This window comes from Salvelinus fontinalis, chromosome 5 (genome assembly GCF_029448725.1).
Source record: "Salvelinus fontinalis isolate EN_2023a chromosome 5, ASM2944872v1, whole genome shotgun sequence".
NCBI classification, from domain to species: Eukaryota; Metazoa; Chordata; class Actinopteri; order Salmoniformes; family Salmonidae; genus Salvelinus; species Salvelinus fontinalis.
Genome location: NC_074669.1, coordinates 16564064 through 16581807, shown reverse-complemented (window position 1 = coordinate 16581807; position 17744 = coordinate 16564064). Strand labels below are relative to the sequence as shown.

Sequence of the window (17744 nt, the reverse complement as noted above, 5' to 3'; positions counted from 1 at the left end):
TTGTTGAAGCTGGCTGTGGCTGTGCCACTCAAGAACATTCAGAGACTTGTCCCGAAGCAACTCCTGCGTTGTCTTGGCTGTGTGCTTAGGGTCGTTGTCCTATTGGAAGGTGAACCTTCACCCCAGTCTGAGGTCCTGAGCGCTCTGGAGCAGGTTTTCATCAAGGATCTCTCTGTACTTTGCTCCGTTCATCTTTGCCTCGATCCTGACTAGTCACCCAGTGTCTGCAGCTGAGAAACATCCACACAGCATGAAGCTGCCACCACCATGCTTCACCGTAGGGGTGGTGCAAAGTTTCCTCCAGATGTGACACTTGGCATTCAGGCCAAAGAGTTTAATCTTGGTTTCATCAGACCAGAGAATCTTGTTTCTCATGGTCTGAGAGTCTTTAGGGGCCTTTTGGCAAACTCCAAGCAGGCTGTTGTGCCTTTTACTGAGGAGTGGTTTCCGTCTGGCCACGACCACAAAGGCTTGATTGGTGGTGTGCTGCAAAGATGGTTGTACTTTTGTAAGGTTCTCCCATCTCCACAGAGGAACTCTGGAGCTCTTTCAGAGTGACCATCGGGTTCTTGGTCACCTCCCTGACCAAGGCCCTTCTCCCCCGATTGCATAGTTTAGCCGGACAGACAGCTCTAGGAAGTGTCTTGGTGGTTCCAAACTTCTTTAACTTAAGAATGATGGAGGCCACAGTGTTCTTGGAAACCTTTAATGCTGCAGACATATTATTTGGTACCCTTCCCCAGATCTGTGCCTCGACACAGTCTTGTCTCTGAGCTCTACGGACAATTCCTTTGACCTTATGGCTTGGTTTTTGCTCTGACATGTACTGTCAACTGTGGGACCTTATATAGACAGGGTGTGACTTTCCAAATCATATCTCCTGAGTGTCGCAGCATTCTAGGGGACTGCATCTCAGTACTAGAGGCGTTACTACAGACCCTGGTTCGATCCCGGGCTGTATCACAACCAGCCGTGATCGGGAGTCCCATAGGGGGCGAACAATTGGCCCACCATCGTCCAAGTTAGGGAAGGGTTTGGCCAGGGTAGGCCGTCATTGTAATTAAGAATTTGTTCTTAACTGACTTGCCTAATTAAATAAAGGTTAAATTAAAAAAATGTCCAATCAATTGAATTTAGTGCAGGTTGACTGCAATCAAGTTGTTGAAAGATCTCAAGGATGATCAATGGAAACACGATGCACCTGAGCTCATTTTCGAGTCTCATAGCAAAGGGTTTGAATACATTTTGCAAAAAAATCTAGAAATCTGTTTTCTCTTTGTAATTATGATGTATTGTGTATAGATTGATGAGGGGGAAGAAATGTACTACATTTTAGAATAAGGCTGTAGCATAACAAAATGTGGAAAAAGTTAAGGGGTCTGAATACTTTCCAAATGCACTGTAAACCTCAGTAACAGTTAAGCATTTCATTTGGGATGTATTTCATGTTTCAAGCCTCAACATCAGACACAAACCAATACAAGAATTCGATACGTCGCTCCGTTATGTTTTGTGAAATTGTTCAAACTCCAAAATGATGCGTGCATTTTGGGATACCACTTCGCTCTGAAGCCTGCAGCGGAGCTTGCTCGGTCAAAGTGGCTAGCTATCGGAGGGTCTAATTAGCCCCTACACCCTCTATAATTTTCACTCCCTCAGTTTTGGCGGAGGCTCACATGAACAGAGGCGCACATGAACACACAAAGGGGAAGGGGAAGGGGGTGATTTGGGATTCAGCCATGACTAGGGCATAGTGGAGAAAGGCAGTACTGTACAGCATAGCCGCTGCTGGTGGGGTCATGCGTTCAGTGATGGTATCAGTAGTCATGTCTATAAGTAGACTAAACATGCAGGCTCAGCTGTGACCAGGGTCTATGTCCCTGTGTGACAGGTCTCTGTTTACACAATGGGTGTTTCTCAATATGCATACTACCGTGCTCCACACTCTCATGCTCCGAGTGCCTTCTCCCACGACATTCACTTGAGTACGTTCTTGTAGGACGAGAGTGTGGAGAACGCATAAAACAATACATTTGAGAGTCACTCGCACTCCTCCTACTGTATTACCTCACACTTCACCTCCCCGTTCACTGAACTTTCTTCCAGCCAGGACAATGGCAATAGATACAAAACAAGATATACACAAGCAACCGTTTTACTTCATAACTGTCAGCTAGTTATATGTGAATCGTAATAATGTAGATAACCAGATAGTTTAACAGGCAAAAATGACCTAAAATGAATATTATGCAAGATAGGTGTCAATTTAATATTTGTTAGCTAGCCAGTTAGCCAATGTAAACATGCCAAAATTAACACAGCAGGTATTTATTAACGTATCAACATAAAATATTGTAGTCAAGCAACATATGAGATGTGAATAAACAACATTTCATTTCGAAATCAGAGTGTAATTTCTCTCGCTTCAGCTCAAATAATGGCCGCCATTGATTTCAAGAATTGTTGCCAAATTTTTTACATGGTTGCATCACATTTCTTTGCATACTTTCCATTGAAGCTTGCATCAATGTACAAACGGAGTACACATTTGAATAGTGCCCTCCGTGCTCCGTTTTGCAAACTTTGATTTGGACTCATACTCTGACCTTCCCGTGCTCCAATTTGTGTGCTCGGAGCATTTTAAGAAACACCCAATGTCTGTACTCAGTCAGCCAGCCAGCCAGTCAGCTAGTCAGTCACTCAGCCAGTCAGTCAGTCAGTCAGTCAATCTGATAGTCAAACAGTTAGTCAGTTAGCAACCAGTCAGTCAGTCACTCAACCAGTCAGTTAGTCAGTCAGCCAACCACTCAGTCACTCCACCAGTCAGTCAGTCAGTCTGTTAGTCAAACAGTTAACCAGCCAGCCAGTCAGTCACTCAACCAGTCACTCAGCCAGTCAGTTTGTTAGTCAAAAAGTTAGTTAGTCAGCCAACCAACCAACCAGTCAGTCAGTCAGTCTGATAGTCAAAGAGTTAGTCAGTCAGCTAACCAGTCAGTCAGTCAGACAGTCAAACAGTTAGTCAGCCAACCAGTCAGTCAGTTAGTCTGGTAGCAATTAAGCATGGTAGCATTTGAGAGGGAACAGTTTGGAGATTATGGGAAAATGATTAGACCATGTTGAGGATGCAACAGTTCACCTGACACAAGACATTACACTGTTGATTTTATGTGCATTTTACATTTACTGTACTTTTTGCCACATTTGTTGATAACAAAATCTGGAAATATTCTGAAACATTCAGTAACATGATAAGAATATTCCTGGAAAATGTGTTGTAGGTGCAACATAAGACAATACAAATGACAAGGGTTTGAGTGAGAGGACTAACTGGTGTCTCCAAGTGGCCACACACCTCTCCAAAGTGTGCACAGTTCCTAAGTCATTTCAATGCACTTTTATGACTCAAAGAAATCTTTTTTAGCTATTTTAGCTCTGCTGTTGAGGAACTAGAGCAAGCAATGTAGTTGTTTTGTGTGGAACACAACCCTGCATCAACGCCATCACACAATTACTGCTGTTGCTTACGCAATCCAAAGAACGCACCATTATAAATCGCAATCTATGTCAGGTGGGCATCGTTTGAAAGCTTGTTCTATTGCCAACATGACTAGCTAAGTTATTAAATATGATCTTAGAGCGTTAGGCTTTCACGGGGCAATTCAGTTTTGGTGCGCATAGAAAGGAGTCATGCGTGAACTCAGCTGTGTTCCGCGTCAAATGTTCTTCACAATAGACAAACATAAGCTCATTCTGTTCAGAACAACCCAGGGCATTTTTTACATGTATTTAATCTTTATTTAACGATGCAAGTCAGTTAAGAACTAATTCTTCATGACGGCCTACCCCGTGACTTCCAATCACGGCCAGCCTGGAATCGAACCAGGGTCTGTAGTCACACCTCTAGCACTGAGATGTAGTGCCTCAGACCGCTGCGCCACTCGGGGTCCCAATGACACCATGTCATATGACACCATGTCATTATGTAACTATACATCAAACACGTTGACACTGTATATGACATAAGTTTTATGATATGGAAATGTGAAGTGCACATTTGGACTCACAGGTTTTTGGCCAGCTTGTTTGACATCAAAGCGTTTTTTATTATAATCCTCAAAGTCTCATCTTTCAGAATACATCCTGTCATCTTAATGTACAGCATTTCCCTCACTCAGACACCAACAAAAGTTGCTCAATTAGCGGGAGGGATGGGGGCAGCTTCTTGTCGCATGTGGTGTTCAAGTTCAGAACAGCTGTCAGTCAAAACACATACAGCGCTGTGAAGAGCAGAGCCTGAACTCTGACGTCATTTATAGCATGTTACTGTACAGCCACTGCGTTCCGTCGGCCAAACCCTCCTCTAACCCAGACGACGCTGGACCAATTGTTACTCTTGAAACAAATTGTTTATTATCTACATTGGCACAGCAGTGTCTAGCCTAGGTACTGTTGTACTTGGTACTGTGGTTGCCATGGAGAGGCCCAGTGTTGTAATGACATAGTGATGAGTGAATGTCCTGAAACAGGATGTCCTCTAAATGAAGACCTCTGGGAGCAGGAGGACTATGTTAAAGAGGCCAGCTCTATTCCTCCTGGGTAAATAAACACTCTGTCTTTTTCTCTCTGTGTTCAAAACACCTGCTGCAGTGTCAGCTTAGACCTACGGCTAGACACTATGCTTCAATGAAATACCATGCATTTCTCTCATCTGTGACCTTGGAGTACATTGAGAGGTGTGGGGCTGGAATTCATCTTTGAACGTGAACATGTACATACTGTTAGACACGTCCATTAGACAGAGTCATTGACCAGAGCACAAAATAGACATGAGTACTGTATGGGGTCTGTTAGGTTAGACTTAGACTCCATAGGATCAAGACCTGGCAGCTTACTGCAGGTTGGTCTCAGATGGAGCAGCTGCTGTCTCCTAGCTCCATGCCCCCCTCGCAAATGCTCAGCACCCACACCCCTCTCTCTACACCAGGCCTGACCAGGGAGCTTTACTCCAGCTTGACCCAGTTATAGTGTGGATATATGGGTTGGTGCCCCTACAGACTGATCTACGGTCAATTTCAGGTTAGGATTTGTTGAGGATAAGCTGATCCTAGATCTTTGACTTAGGGTAACTTCTACCTGGAACTATGAGGTCTACCCCTCAAACGTCCACCACTTCATCCAATTTAGCCCAGCGCAGGGCCCTACATTCCACTACATTAGGGTTAGAGGTTAAGGTCACGGTTAGGGATAGGAGTTAGGTTAAACGGTTAAAGGGTGAAGGATCGGGTTAGATTTTCCATTTACTTTGTTAAGTCTATGAGACCAGGCTGAACAGCTTGAGTTCTACCCTTTGCGTCAAGGATACACCTCATTAGGAACTCCTATCAGTGTTGTTAACACTTCATGTGTTGATGCGATGTTTGTTGGGGATGGAAAGAGTGCAATGATGTAAGAACAGGAGTGAAGATTTTCTTGTTTACTCTTTCCTATGATCTGGACATTCCATTAAAGGCTCAGTGCAGTCAACATGACGTTGTTTTTTTTGTGTCATACTGTACAATAACTGATGAAACTAACACTGTAAAAGTGTGATTTTCTTTATCGGTGTCCTTCATAATTGCTGGCTGAAAATACAATCTACACAGGACCTTGCCTGGGTGGAGTTTCGGCTTGGCTGGTGACATCACCAGGAGATAAATTAGTTAATAGACCAATAACAAAGAGAGTTCCAAACCTCTCTGCCAATAACAACTAGTTTTCTGTTTTTCCCTCACAACTCAGACCATAGTCCTGGCCAAATTCTTTCTTAAGAAATAGTTTTTTGCAAAAAATCGATTTTAGTTTTTTTTGTCCATTTTAATGGATAACTATCATAGTAAGTTGTTGCCCAGAAATGATTTGATATATAAAACGGCTGCATTGGGGGCTTTTACTAACCCTCTTTCTCTCTCTCCCTTCCTCTCCCCGTTTCTCTCTCTTCAGTTTGATGAATGATCCTCCCCCTGGTCCCGTCCTCCGTCATGGTCGACATGGAGAGCCACTGCCGGCCGCCGTCCCCCCTAGAGGATTCGGTGCTGTGTGGGGACTTCATTGGGGGCATGGAGGAGCTGCAGGACATCTCCCAATCCATCGACGGTGACGCCCACAGCTCCTTTGACGTCCCTGAGTACCAGTCCCAGTCGAGTAACGGCTCTGGCTCTGAAGGATCCACCATTCTAGGTATAGAGCCATACCTTCAATGGTTCGAAGTAGTGTGATAGTAGTGTGATGGTAGTGTGATGGTAGTGTGATGGTAGTGTGATGGTAGTGTGATAGTAGTGTGATGGTAGTGTGATAGTAGTGTGATGGTAGTGTGATAGTAGTGTGATGGTAGTGTGATGGTAGTGTGATGGTAGTGTGATGGTAGTGTGATAGTAGTGTGATGGTAGTGTGATGGTAGTGTGATGGTAGTGTGATGGTAGTGTGATGGTAGTGTGATGGTAGTGTGATAGTAGTGTGATAGTAGTGTGATGGTAGTGTGATAGTAGTGTGATGGTAGTGTGATGGTAGTGTGATGGTAGTGTGATAGTAGTGTGATGGTAGTGTGATAGTAGTGTGATGGTAGTGTGATGGTAGTGTGATGGTAGTGTGATGGTAGTGTGATGGTAGTGTGATGGTAGTGTGATGGTAGTGTGATAGTAGTGTGATGGTAGTGTGATGGTAGTGTGATAGTAGTGTGATGGTAGTGTGATAGTAGTGTGATGGTAGTGTGATGGTAGTGTGATGGTAGTGTGATGGTAGTGTGATGGTAGTGTGATGGTAGTGTGATGGTAGTGTGATAGTAGTGTGATGGTAGTGTGATGGTAGTGTGATAGTAGTGTGATGGTAGTGTGATAGTAGTGTGATGGTAGTGTGATGGTAGTGTGATGGTAGTGTGATGGTAGTGTGATGGTAGTGTGATGGTAGTGTGATGGTAGTGTGATGGTAGTGTGATGGTAGTGTGATAGTAGTGTGATGGTAGTGTGATGGTAGTGTGATGGTAGTGTGATGGTAGTGTGATGGTAGTGTGATGGTAGTGTGATGGTAGTGTGATAGTAGTGTGATGGTAGTGTGATGGTAGTGTGATGGTAGTGTGATGGTAGTGTGATGGTAGTGTGATGGTAGTGTGATGGTAGTGTGATGGTAGTGTGATAGTAGTGTGATGGTAGTGTGATGGTAGTGTGATGGTAGTGTGATAGTAGTGTGATGGTAGTGTGATAGTAGTGTGATGGTAGTGTGATGGTAGTGTGATGGTAGTGTGATGGTAGTGTGATGGTAGTGTGATGGTAGTGTGATGGTAGTGTGATAGTAGTGTGATGGTAGTGTGATAGTAGTGTGATGGTAGTGTGATAGTAGTGTGTTGTGCTTGGTTTATTGACTACTGCTGTCTCACACACGCTATGCCTTCCCTTTAACTTCTCTTCCCTTATAGAAGCGTTGAGACTTCCCTCATAGAAACGTTGAGACTTCCCTCATAGAAACGTTGAGACTTCCCTTATAGAAACGTTGAGACTTCCCTTATAGAAACGTTGAGACTTCTCTTATAGAAACGTTGAGACTTCCCTTATAGAAGCGTTGAGACTTCCCTCATAGAAACGTTGAGACTTCCCTTATAGAAACGTTGAGACTTCCCTTATAGAAACGTTGAGACTTCTCTTATAGAAACGTTGAGACTTCCCTTATAGAAGCGTTGAGACTTCCCTCATAGAAACGTTGAGACTTCCCTCATAGAAACGTTGAGACTTCCCTCATAGAAACGTTGAGACTTCCCTCATAGAAACGTTGAGACTTCCCTTATAGAAACGTTGAGACTTCTCTTATAGAAACGTTGAGACTTCCCTTATAGAAGCGTTGAGACTTCCCTCATAGAAACGTTGAGACTTCCCTTATAGAAACGTTGAGACTTCAAGTGCCTTATACTTAGGGACATGTTTTTTCCTAGTGGGCCTGTCTAATAGTTTCTTAGTTTTCCTAAAAGTAATAATGAGTAGTCTACGGTGTAGTAATCCTGTCGTAAACCAGCCCAAAATCAAATCAAATCAAAATGTATTGGTCACACACACATATTTAGCAGATGTTATTGCGAGTGTAGCAAAATGCTTGTGTTCCTAGCTCCAACAGTGCAGTAGTATGGCTATGTTGTTATTGTTTGACCATGTGTTTTCTGATCATTCAGGAGCCCTCCTCACATAGCTCATCGCTAATTCACCCTGACTCAGAGGGCTCAGAGAGGACACTCGGCTTGTTTAACCTCTGACCTTACCCAGGGTGACAGAGATGCTTTTGGCAGAGGGGTTAACTGTTATGTTACACCCCCCCCCCCCCAACAGATTGTCTGTCTGACCTACATTACACCCCAAGGCCACTCTTCTCGTCCCCACACTTCCACAGAAGACTTCCTCAATCCACAAACATTCCTCAACTCACAATCTGTGTACCAAATGGCACTGTATTACCTATAGAGTGCACTGCTTTTGACTAGGGCCCTAGTCTATATAGGGAATAGGGTGCCATTTTGGACACAGACACACTATATTTGTGTAAACATTAACTTGTTTGTGTCCAATAGAAACCACCTGGATGTGTTAGCAAATATGTTACTACATAGTAGTTAGTATGCAACAGGCATTGAAAGAGTGACGGGTGTTAGAATTTAAATCTAGAGGAAAAGAGGGGATGGTGTATTGGCAAAATGGAAGAGGGGGAAGAGGTTTTAGGGGAAGAGGAGTGGAGGGGGGAGCATCATGGAAAATAGCATTGATGATGTCATGGAAAAGTCATGGAGAAGTGTTGGCTGTTTATGGTTGTTGATGGAGTGGTGAGTGAGGGAGGAAGAGGGAGAAGCAGACACTGAGTATCTGTGATATCACATTATTTTCCTGTCTACAGTGTAGGCTGTAGAGTGTGGTCTGTGGGACACGTGCAGTTGGTCCAAGGCCTTAATATTTCTAAGCCTGTTTTGGCTCCTCTCACCCAACTCATGTGGGCTGACTTAGTGCTGCTCTGTTTGGCACCATTCTTGAAATGCTGTGTGTTTGGTGTGTGTTTGGTGTGTTTCGTATTCAGGTATTAAAATAGACACAGTGTGTGTATCTTGGGCCAATATTCGACTCATCCCCTGAATTTAAAAGTGTTGCTGACCCACTCTCAGTGGTGTGCATGGCGGTCTGTACGTATTAATAGAGATGTAATGGAACACATATTACATGTGCTCTTCCTCTGTGTCGGGCCAAAGGCCTGAGAATCCAGTGACTTTCCACTGGTACAGTACTCATCTGCCAGCTAGAGCAAAGAGGCTTCACAGTTAAAAGGTTCATTTGTTTATTGTTTCACAATAGTTATGAGTGGGTGTCTATTTTCTGTGCAATGAGTTTATTGATGTGTGTGTGTGTTGTCTGTGCATGCATAAGTGTGTTCATGAATGTGTACTCTGTGTGTGTGTGTTCTACAGATGCTCTGACCCCAGCCTCCAGCCCATCGTCGGGGGGGTATGGGGCGGTTGCAGGGCAGGAAGAGTTCTCCTCCTCCTCGCTCAACCTGGAGTGTCGGGTGTGTGCCGACCGCGCCTCCGGATACCACTACGGAGTTCACGCCTGTGAGGGCTGCAAGGTGAGATGGACCAGCCATCACACACGTCCACATATGCGGAGCACACAAGCGCATGCACGCACAAACATTAAAATATGCATACATAACCATACAAACGCACACACCTAGTCAGAGTGAGACTTACTGGACCAACCTTCAGACAACAGTCTAACGATAATGACTGAACACACAAACAGGACACAAGAATGTTCCCTCCATCACAGTGTGGATGCTCTCTTGGTTAATTGTTTATGAGCCTGTTGAAGAGCAACCCAAAGCTAATGTGTTTTGTCACAAGTCACTGGAGGACCGAGCAGATCTTAATGTGCCACTGGAAAGCCACTAGATCACACGTGACTGTAAGATAATGTAGTTTTCCAATGAAAACATAACCCAGTCTTTAGCTGTGACCCAAAAGGAACTGGTAATGGTGACTGCATGCCTAGGCCCTAAGGAGAAGAGTCCATTCTCACCCTGCTGTGAAAGCCAGGCAAATATAATTGGTTTTTCATCCACTACACTTCCTACATACTCTTTCACTCTGAACGCGTGGGCGATGTCTTCTGGACCCATGGCCAGCCCATCTATCCCTGTGCCAGGACTTTGTCTGAGTATGGATGTCACTTGGCGAAGTTGGCGGTGCTCCTCCCCCTCATGTCAACACACTGTTACACTGAGTTCCAGATGGCAGGCGATAGCAGAGCAGAGTTGGCCGCAGTGTTCCCTGCCCTGCCCTGCCCTGCCCTGCCCTGCCCTGCCCTACCCTACCCTGCCCTGCCCTACCCTGCCCTGCCCTACTCTACCCTGCCCTGCCCTACTCTACCCTGCCCTGCCCTACTCTACCCTGCCCTGCCCTGCCCTGCCCTCCCCTTCCCTCCCCTCCCCTTCCCTCCCCTACCCTCCTCTACCATTCCCTACCCTTCCCTACCCCCCTACCCTACCCAACCCTACCCCCCCTACCCTACCCAACCCTACCCTCCCCTACCCTACCCAACCCTACCCCCCCCTACCCTACCCAACCCTACCCTCCCCAACCCTACCCAACCCTACCCTCCCCTACCCTACCCAACCCTACCCAACCCTACCCCCCCCTACCCTACCCAACCCTACCCTCCCCTACCCAACCCTACCCTCCCCTACCCTACCCAACCCTACCCTCCCCTACCCTACCCCCCCTACCCTACCCAACCCTACCCTCCCCTACCCTACCCAACCCTACCCCCCCTACCCTACCCAACCCTACCCAACCCTACCCTCCCCTACCCTACCCAACCCTACCCAACCCTACTCCCCCTACCCTACCCAACCCTACCCCCCCTACCCTACCCAACCCTACCCTCCCCCTACCCTACCCAACCCTACCCCCCCCTACCCTACCCTCCCCTACCCTACCCTCCCCTACCCTACCCAACCCTACCCCCCCTACCCTACCCTCCCCTACCCTCCCCTACCCTTCCCTACTCTCCCCTCCCCTCCCCTCCCCTACCCTACCCTACCTTACCCACCCTACCCTTCCCTACTCTCCCCTACCCTCCCCTCCCCTCCCCTACCTTACCCACCCTACCCTTCCCTCCTGGTCATAGCTGGTCATAGCTGTCCCAGAGTAAAACTGGTCATAGCTGTCTCAGAGTAAAACTGGTCATAGCTGTCCCAGAGTAAAATTGGTCATAGCTGTCTCAGAGTAAAACTGGTCATAGCTGTCTCAGAGTAAAACTGGTCATAGCTGTCTCAGAGTAAAACTGGTCATAGCTGTCTCAGAGTAAAACTGGTCATAGCTGTCCCAGAGTAAAACTGGTCATAGCTGTCTCAGAGTAAAACTGGTCATAGCTGTCCCAGAGTAAAACTGGTCATAGCTGTCTCAGAGTAAAACTGGTCATAGCTGTCCCAGAGTAAAACTGGTCATAGCTGTCTCAGAGTAAAACTGGTCATAGCTGTCTCAGAGTAAAACTGGTCATAGCTGTCTCAGAGTAAAACTGGTCATAGCTGTCTCAGAGTAAAACTGGTCATAGCTGTCTCAGAGTAAAACTGGTCATAGCTGTCTCAGAGTAAAACTGGTCATAGCTGTCTCAGAGTAAAACTGGTCATAGCTGTCTCAGAGTAAAACTGGTCATAGCTGTCTCAGAGTAAAACTGGTCATAGCTGTCTCAGAGTAAAACTGGTCATAGCTGTCTCAGAGTAAAACTGGTCATAGCTGTCCCAGAGTAAAACTGGTCATAGCTGTCTCAGAGTAAAACTGGTCATAGCTGTCTCAGAGTAAAACTGGTCATAGCTGTCCCAGAGTAAAACTGGTCATAGCTGTCTCAGAGTAAAACTGGTCATAGCTGCCTCAGAGTAAAACTGGTCATAGCTGTCCCAGAGTAAAACTGGTCATAGCTGTCTCAGAGTAAAATTGGTCATAGCTGGTCATAGCTGTCCCAGAGTAAAACTGGTCATAGCTGTCTCAGAGTAAAACTGGTCATAGCTGTCTCAGAGTAAAACTGGTCATAGCTGGTCATAGCTGTCCCAGAGTAAAACTGGTCATAGCTGTCCCAGAGTAAAACTGGTCATAGCTGTCTCAGAGTAAAACTGGTCATAGCTGTCTCAGAGTAAAATTGGTCATAGCTGTCCCAGAGTAAAACTGGTCATAGCTGTCCCAGAGTAAAACTGCAGCTATGTGTTCTACAAGCGCCCGGCTCCTCAGCTGTCTGGTCATCTGAGAGTGACCCCTGCATAGAGAAAGAGACAGAGACATGAGGCACAGACAGAAACAGAGACAGAGACTGAGACATAAGATTGTGAAAGAGACAAGAGGCAGAAACAGAGACAGAGACTGAGACATGAGACTGTGAAAGAGACAAGAGGCAGAAACAGAGACATGAGCAACAGACAGGCCTGGCAGGAGGCCGTTGTGTCTGACAAGCATTCTGCCCTCACGTCACCCTTGAGGGGTGTATGTGCGTACTTGCGTGCGTGTGGCGTGTCCTTGCAAGCGTTAATGCATGTCATGTGTAGGGACACATTAAGGAGATCTTTCACAAGAATTATGAAATCAACATCTTGGGATGGGGCTGGCTAAATGTTCCTCTTAAGCAATTCACTACCCCCCCTCCCAACCCCAGTCCAAGCCCTAAACCACTCAGGACAGTACGTCTAAAGCTGCCCATAACCAGACACTGCTGTTTGTCAGAGTTGTGTAACACTAGTGAAATCCCATTTGGAAGGTGATAAGCATGTATGTCCAGGCTGATAGTGTCATGCTCCAGTCATTGGGTCCATTCTCTGTATTTCATTTTTTCTACGGAGAAAGTGTCTGTTGGCTGATTGGAGGAAAATGGTGTTTCCTAGTGGCATGTTGTAGGTCAGGATACTGCCTTTGCTTTGCTGATAGTTCACTTAGGTTGAGAGAGTCTTAGATGATTAAAGTTTGCGCCGAGGTTGAGAGATATAAAGATACCAGGTATAAAATGGCAATTGTTTTCTTTTACCAAGTCACAATACTGTATGTGGTTGAGTTCCCCTACTGAGTCGAGGGTGAGTTTTATCATGAGTGCAGTCTATTGGGTCTCGACCTGAACATTTATCTCTCTCCTGTTTCTCTCCCTGCAGGGTTTCTTTCGGCGGACCATCCGCCTCAAGCTGGAATATGATAAGTGTGAACGCCGATGTAAGATCCTGAAGAAGAACCGGAACAAGTGCCAATACTGCCGCTTCCAGAAGTGCCTGTCTGTGGGCATGTCCCACAATGGTGAGGATCACAGACAAAGCCAGCGCCCTGAGTACTGCTTACTGCTTACAGCACAACCTGCCAGTAGCAACCAGAGAAGAGCACACACACACATGTACGCCGTTCAAAACCACACTCTTGTAGGAACAGGAAGGAGTGTGCACGCTCACACACACAATAACACGCACGCACACACACACACACACACTCACACGTACTGTACACCATTCAAAACCCCATTATGGGGACGGTTGCTTTTCAAGATGAATGAGTGACAGCTGTGAATCCTATAGCATTCATTCATAAACCCTTGTAAACATTTGCACCATTTCATATTTTACTTTATCTAGAAGAAAACGATGCATAAGTCTCCCTGTCTCTATGTGGTCTGTATCCGGTCTCTGCACGGTCTCTGCGCAGTCTCTACGCGGTCTCTATGCGGTCTCTGCGCATTCTCCGCGCAGTCTCTACTGTCTCTGGCGGCCTCTGTGCGGTCTCTGTGTGGTCTCTGTGCGGTCTCTGTGCGGTCTCTGTGCGGTCTCTGTGTGGTCTCTGTGCGGTCTCTGTGCGGTCTCTGTGTGGTCTCTGTGCGGTCTCTGTGTGGTCTCTGTGCGGTCTCTGTGCGGTCTCTGTGTGGTCTCTGTGTGGTCTCTACACGGTCTCTGTGCGGTCTCTCTGCATGGTGGTGTGTAATTGTGAAGGTCAGTAGAACGGTAAGGTGGGGCTGTATTGCATTGGCTGAACCCTGTCACCCTTTAGGTGTGAACAGAGACAAGCAGTGTGAGTCTCAGTCTGGGCCTACAGGTCACGTGACCAGGGCTGCCCACTGATCACTGAACTGACCTAGTGGGTCATTTAGACTGATAGTGAGATGTGCAGTGTAGAGCAGAGGCTCTTTCAATAGGATACATTACTTGTGGAACCTTACTAAAAACAGGGTCCAATGTCCAGACAAAAATCACAGACAATCACGCTCATACAGACAGACAGACAGACAGACAGACAGACAGACAGACAGACAGACTATTAGCAAAATAAACATAATGATCTTTCCTTAATATAGTTAATCTATGAACAATAACCTTGATATAGGATAATGAGGTCAAAGAATTTCACTGCACCCGCTATATAATCTGCTAAACTGTTTACGTGACCATTACAATTTGATTTGAAGTCTTTGGCCCTATTTGATGGATGATGTTTACCTGTGTGTTTTGTGTCAACATACAACATGGCATTCTGACCATCAGGTCCATGTCCTGCCGTTTACAATGGACTGAAATAGAATTAAGGGGGGACTTTGTGCCTGGTGGAGTGATGTGAAGAGGGGCTTAGCAAGGTCACTGTAGTAGATGGTCAGAGTTGACGGACGAACAGACAGACAGACAGACAGACAGACAGACAGACAGACAGACCAAACGACCTGGGGACTGGTGGCAGTAAACTCATGGACACAATTCAGGTTGTGATACTGCTGAACTGAACACTATCATGCTGGAGAGGATGCCTATTTTCTGTGTATTTTAGTATTTTCAAATAATGTGGCCCAAATCAACTACTTATTTTATATACAGTACCAGTCAAAAGTTTGGACACATCTACTAAGGGTTTTTCTTTATTTTTACTATTTTCTACATTGTGGAATAATAGTGAAGACATCAAAACTATGAAATAACACATATGGAATCATGTAGTAACCAAAAAAGTGTTAAACATATTTTAGATTTTAGATTCTTCAAAGTAGCCACCCTTTGGCTTGATGAAAGCTTTGCACACTCTTGGCAATCTCTCAACCAGCTTCACCTGGAATGCTTTTCCAACAGTCTTGAAGGAGTTCCCACAAAACTTTCAGCAGCATTGAAGGTCCGCAAGAACACAGTGGCCTCCATCATTTTTAAATGGAAGAAGTTTGGAACCACCAAGACTCTTACTAAAGCTGGCCGCCCGGCCAAACTGAGCAATCGGGGGTGAAGAGCCATGGTCAGGGAGGTGACCAAGAACCAAAGCCCTTACGGCCTGGAGCTGTTTTGGGTCATTGTCATAGTTTTGATGTCGTCACTATTATTCTACAAATGTAGAAAATAAAGAAAAACCCTGGAATGAGTAGGTGTGTCCAAACTTTTGACTGGTACTGTATGTGAATTTGTTATTATTATTATTTTTTTGTTATTTTTATTTTGAATAAATTAGCAAACATTTCTAAAAACCTGTTTTTGCTTTGTCATTATGTGTAGATTAATGAGGGGAAAAAACAATGTAATCCATTTTAGAATAAGGCTGTAACGTAACAATGTGGAAAAAGTCAAGGGGTCTGAATACTTTCCGGAAGGCACTGTATATATATTGTTGGAGGGAAATGCTTCACAACTCCTGGCAATGGGAACCCAAAGGGGTCACATTGTCTCTCCCCCGGCTCCCACCTAACCCTAATGGTAGAACCTATCACAACTCAGCCCCCACCTAACCCTAATGGTAGGTTCTATCACAACTCAGCCCCCACCTGACCCTACTGATAGAACCTATCACAACTCAGCCCCCACCTAACCCTAATGAGAACCTATCACAACTCAGCCCCCACCTAACCCTAATGATAGAACCTATCACAACTCAGCCCTCACCTAACCCTACTAATAGGTTCTATCACAACTCAGCCCTCACCTTACCCTACTAATAGGTTCTATCACAACTCAGCCCTCACCTTACCCTACTAATAGGTTCTATCACAACTCAGCCCCCACCTTACCCTACTAATAGGTTCTATCACAACTCAGCCCCCACCTTACCCTACTAATAGGTTCTATCACAACTCAGCCCCCACCTTACCCTACTAATAGGTTCTATCACAACTCAGCCCCCACCTTACCCTACTAATAGGTTCTATCACAACTCAGCCCCCACCTTACCCTACTAATAGGTTCTATCACAACTCAGCCCCCACCTGACCCTAATGATAGGTTCTATCACAACTCAGCCCCCACCTAACCCTACTAATATGTTCTATCACAACTCAGCCCCCACCTTACCCTACTGATAGAACCTATCACAACTCAGCCCCCACCTGACCCTAATGATAGAACCTATCACAACTCAGAGGTATACAGACAGGTATGGTGACAGGTTGTTACCGGACCAAGCCATCCACACATAATGGATGCAAATCAAATATTTAAAAAATAAATAACAACAAATGGCAACAGCGTCAGTAAGCCAAACAATTTTCAAGTCATACGGAGGATCTGGCCCTAGTAGAAGGTCTATCAAGAGTACCCAGGTGGAATGAAACACATCATTTTTCCCTTTTAAAGTATAACATATTTTTTTCTAGTTTTAAAAAGTGAATCAAATTGTTTAAATGTCGACTGTGCAATGGACGGTGGACGTTTTTCTACTTAAGAACTATACGTCTCTTGGAGATGATAGTAGAGAAAGCAAGTGCATCCTGCACTGGTCTGGACACCATTATGCCAGTAGGTGGTAGACCAAAAAAGGCCACCAGAGGGCACAATTATACATTGACTCCAAAAACTACACTGGTTACAAACGTGGCAAAAACACTTGATCAAAACATATGCGTAAGATCTGCAGAAGCGTCTCTACATCGGTCACATACAGGGTCGAGATTTGTCTACATTTTATTTAGCCTAGACAGGTGCATGTCTAGCACAAAATCAACTGCTTCTATTGGAACTATTTGAAAGTATTTTTTAATAATTCACTATAAATAGCCTACTATTTGAAAGTATTTTTTAATAATTCACTATAAATAGCCTACTATTTGAAAGTATTTTTTAATAATTCACTATAAATAGCCTACTATTTGAAAGTATTTTCAAATACATGGGTTAAATGCATGAGAGTGTATTTGAGTCAGTGTATTTCAGTATTTTCAAATACTTGCCACGTGTATTTCCAAATACATTCTAATATTCAACTAGTCTTTTCAAATAAAATAAAAATAAATACTTCCAAATGTCTTTTAAAGTCATTGAAATAACATAAATGGTATCTGAACCCAGGTCTGGGCCTGATGGTCAATATTAGTATTCCTTTCAAAATGTTTATGTGGGACCAGCACTTGTGTGTTCAAAACAAGTTTCCCCTCAGGAACAATAAAGTGGGTGTTCACTTATCTTATCTGTACTTCCTATATATGTACATGCAGTCCTCTATCTGTAGATACAGTCCTCTATCTGTACATACAGTCCTCTATCTGTACGCACAGCCCCTCTATCTGTACATACAGTCCTCTATCTGTACATAAGGTACTCTATCTGTACATACAGTCTTCTGTCTGTACATACAGTCCTCTATCTGTACATACAGGCCTCTATCTGTGCATACAGTTCTCTATCTGTACATACAGTCTTCTGTCTGTACATACAGGCCTCTATCTGTACATACAGTTCTCTATCAGTACATACAGTCATCTATCTGTACA

General features: G+C 44.9%; 1 protein-coding gene across 2 annotated transcripts in view; it reads left to right on the top strand.

Moving 5' to 3' along the window:
* The window catches only part of LOC129855214 (peroxisome proliferator-activated receptor alpha-like), a 53411-nt gene that overhangs the window by 20153 nt on the left and 15514 nt on the right, over positions 1-17744 (top strand). For both annotated transcript variants that reach the window (XM_055922629.1, XM_055922628.1), the window contains exons 2-4: positions 5980-6216; positions 9467-9624; positions 13189-13327. In XM_055922629.1, coding sequence (XP_055778604.1) covers positions 5988-6216; positions 9467-9624; positions 13189-13327 — 526 coding nt within the window. In that variant the 5' untranslated portion in view covers positions 5980-5987. The remainder of the gene's footprint in view (positions 1-5979; positions 6217-9466; positions 9625-13188; positions 13328-17744) is intronic.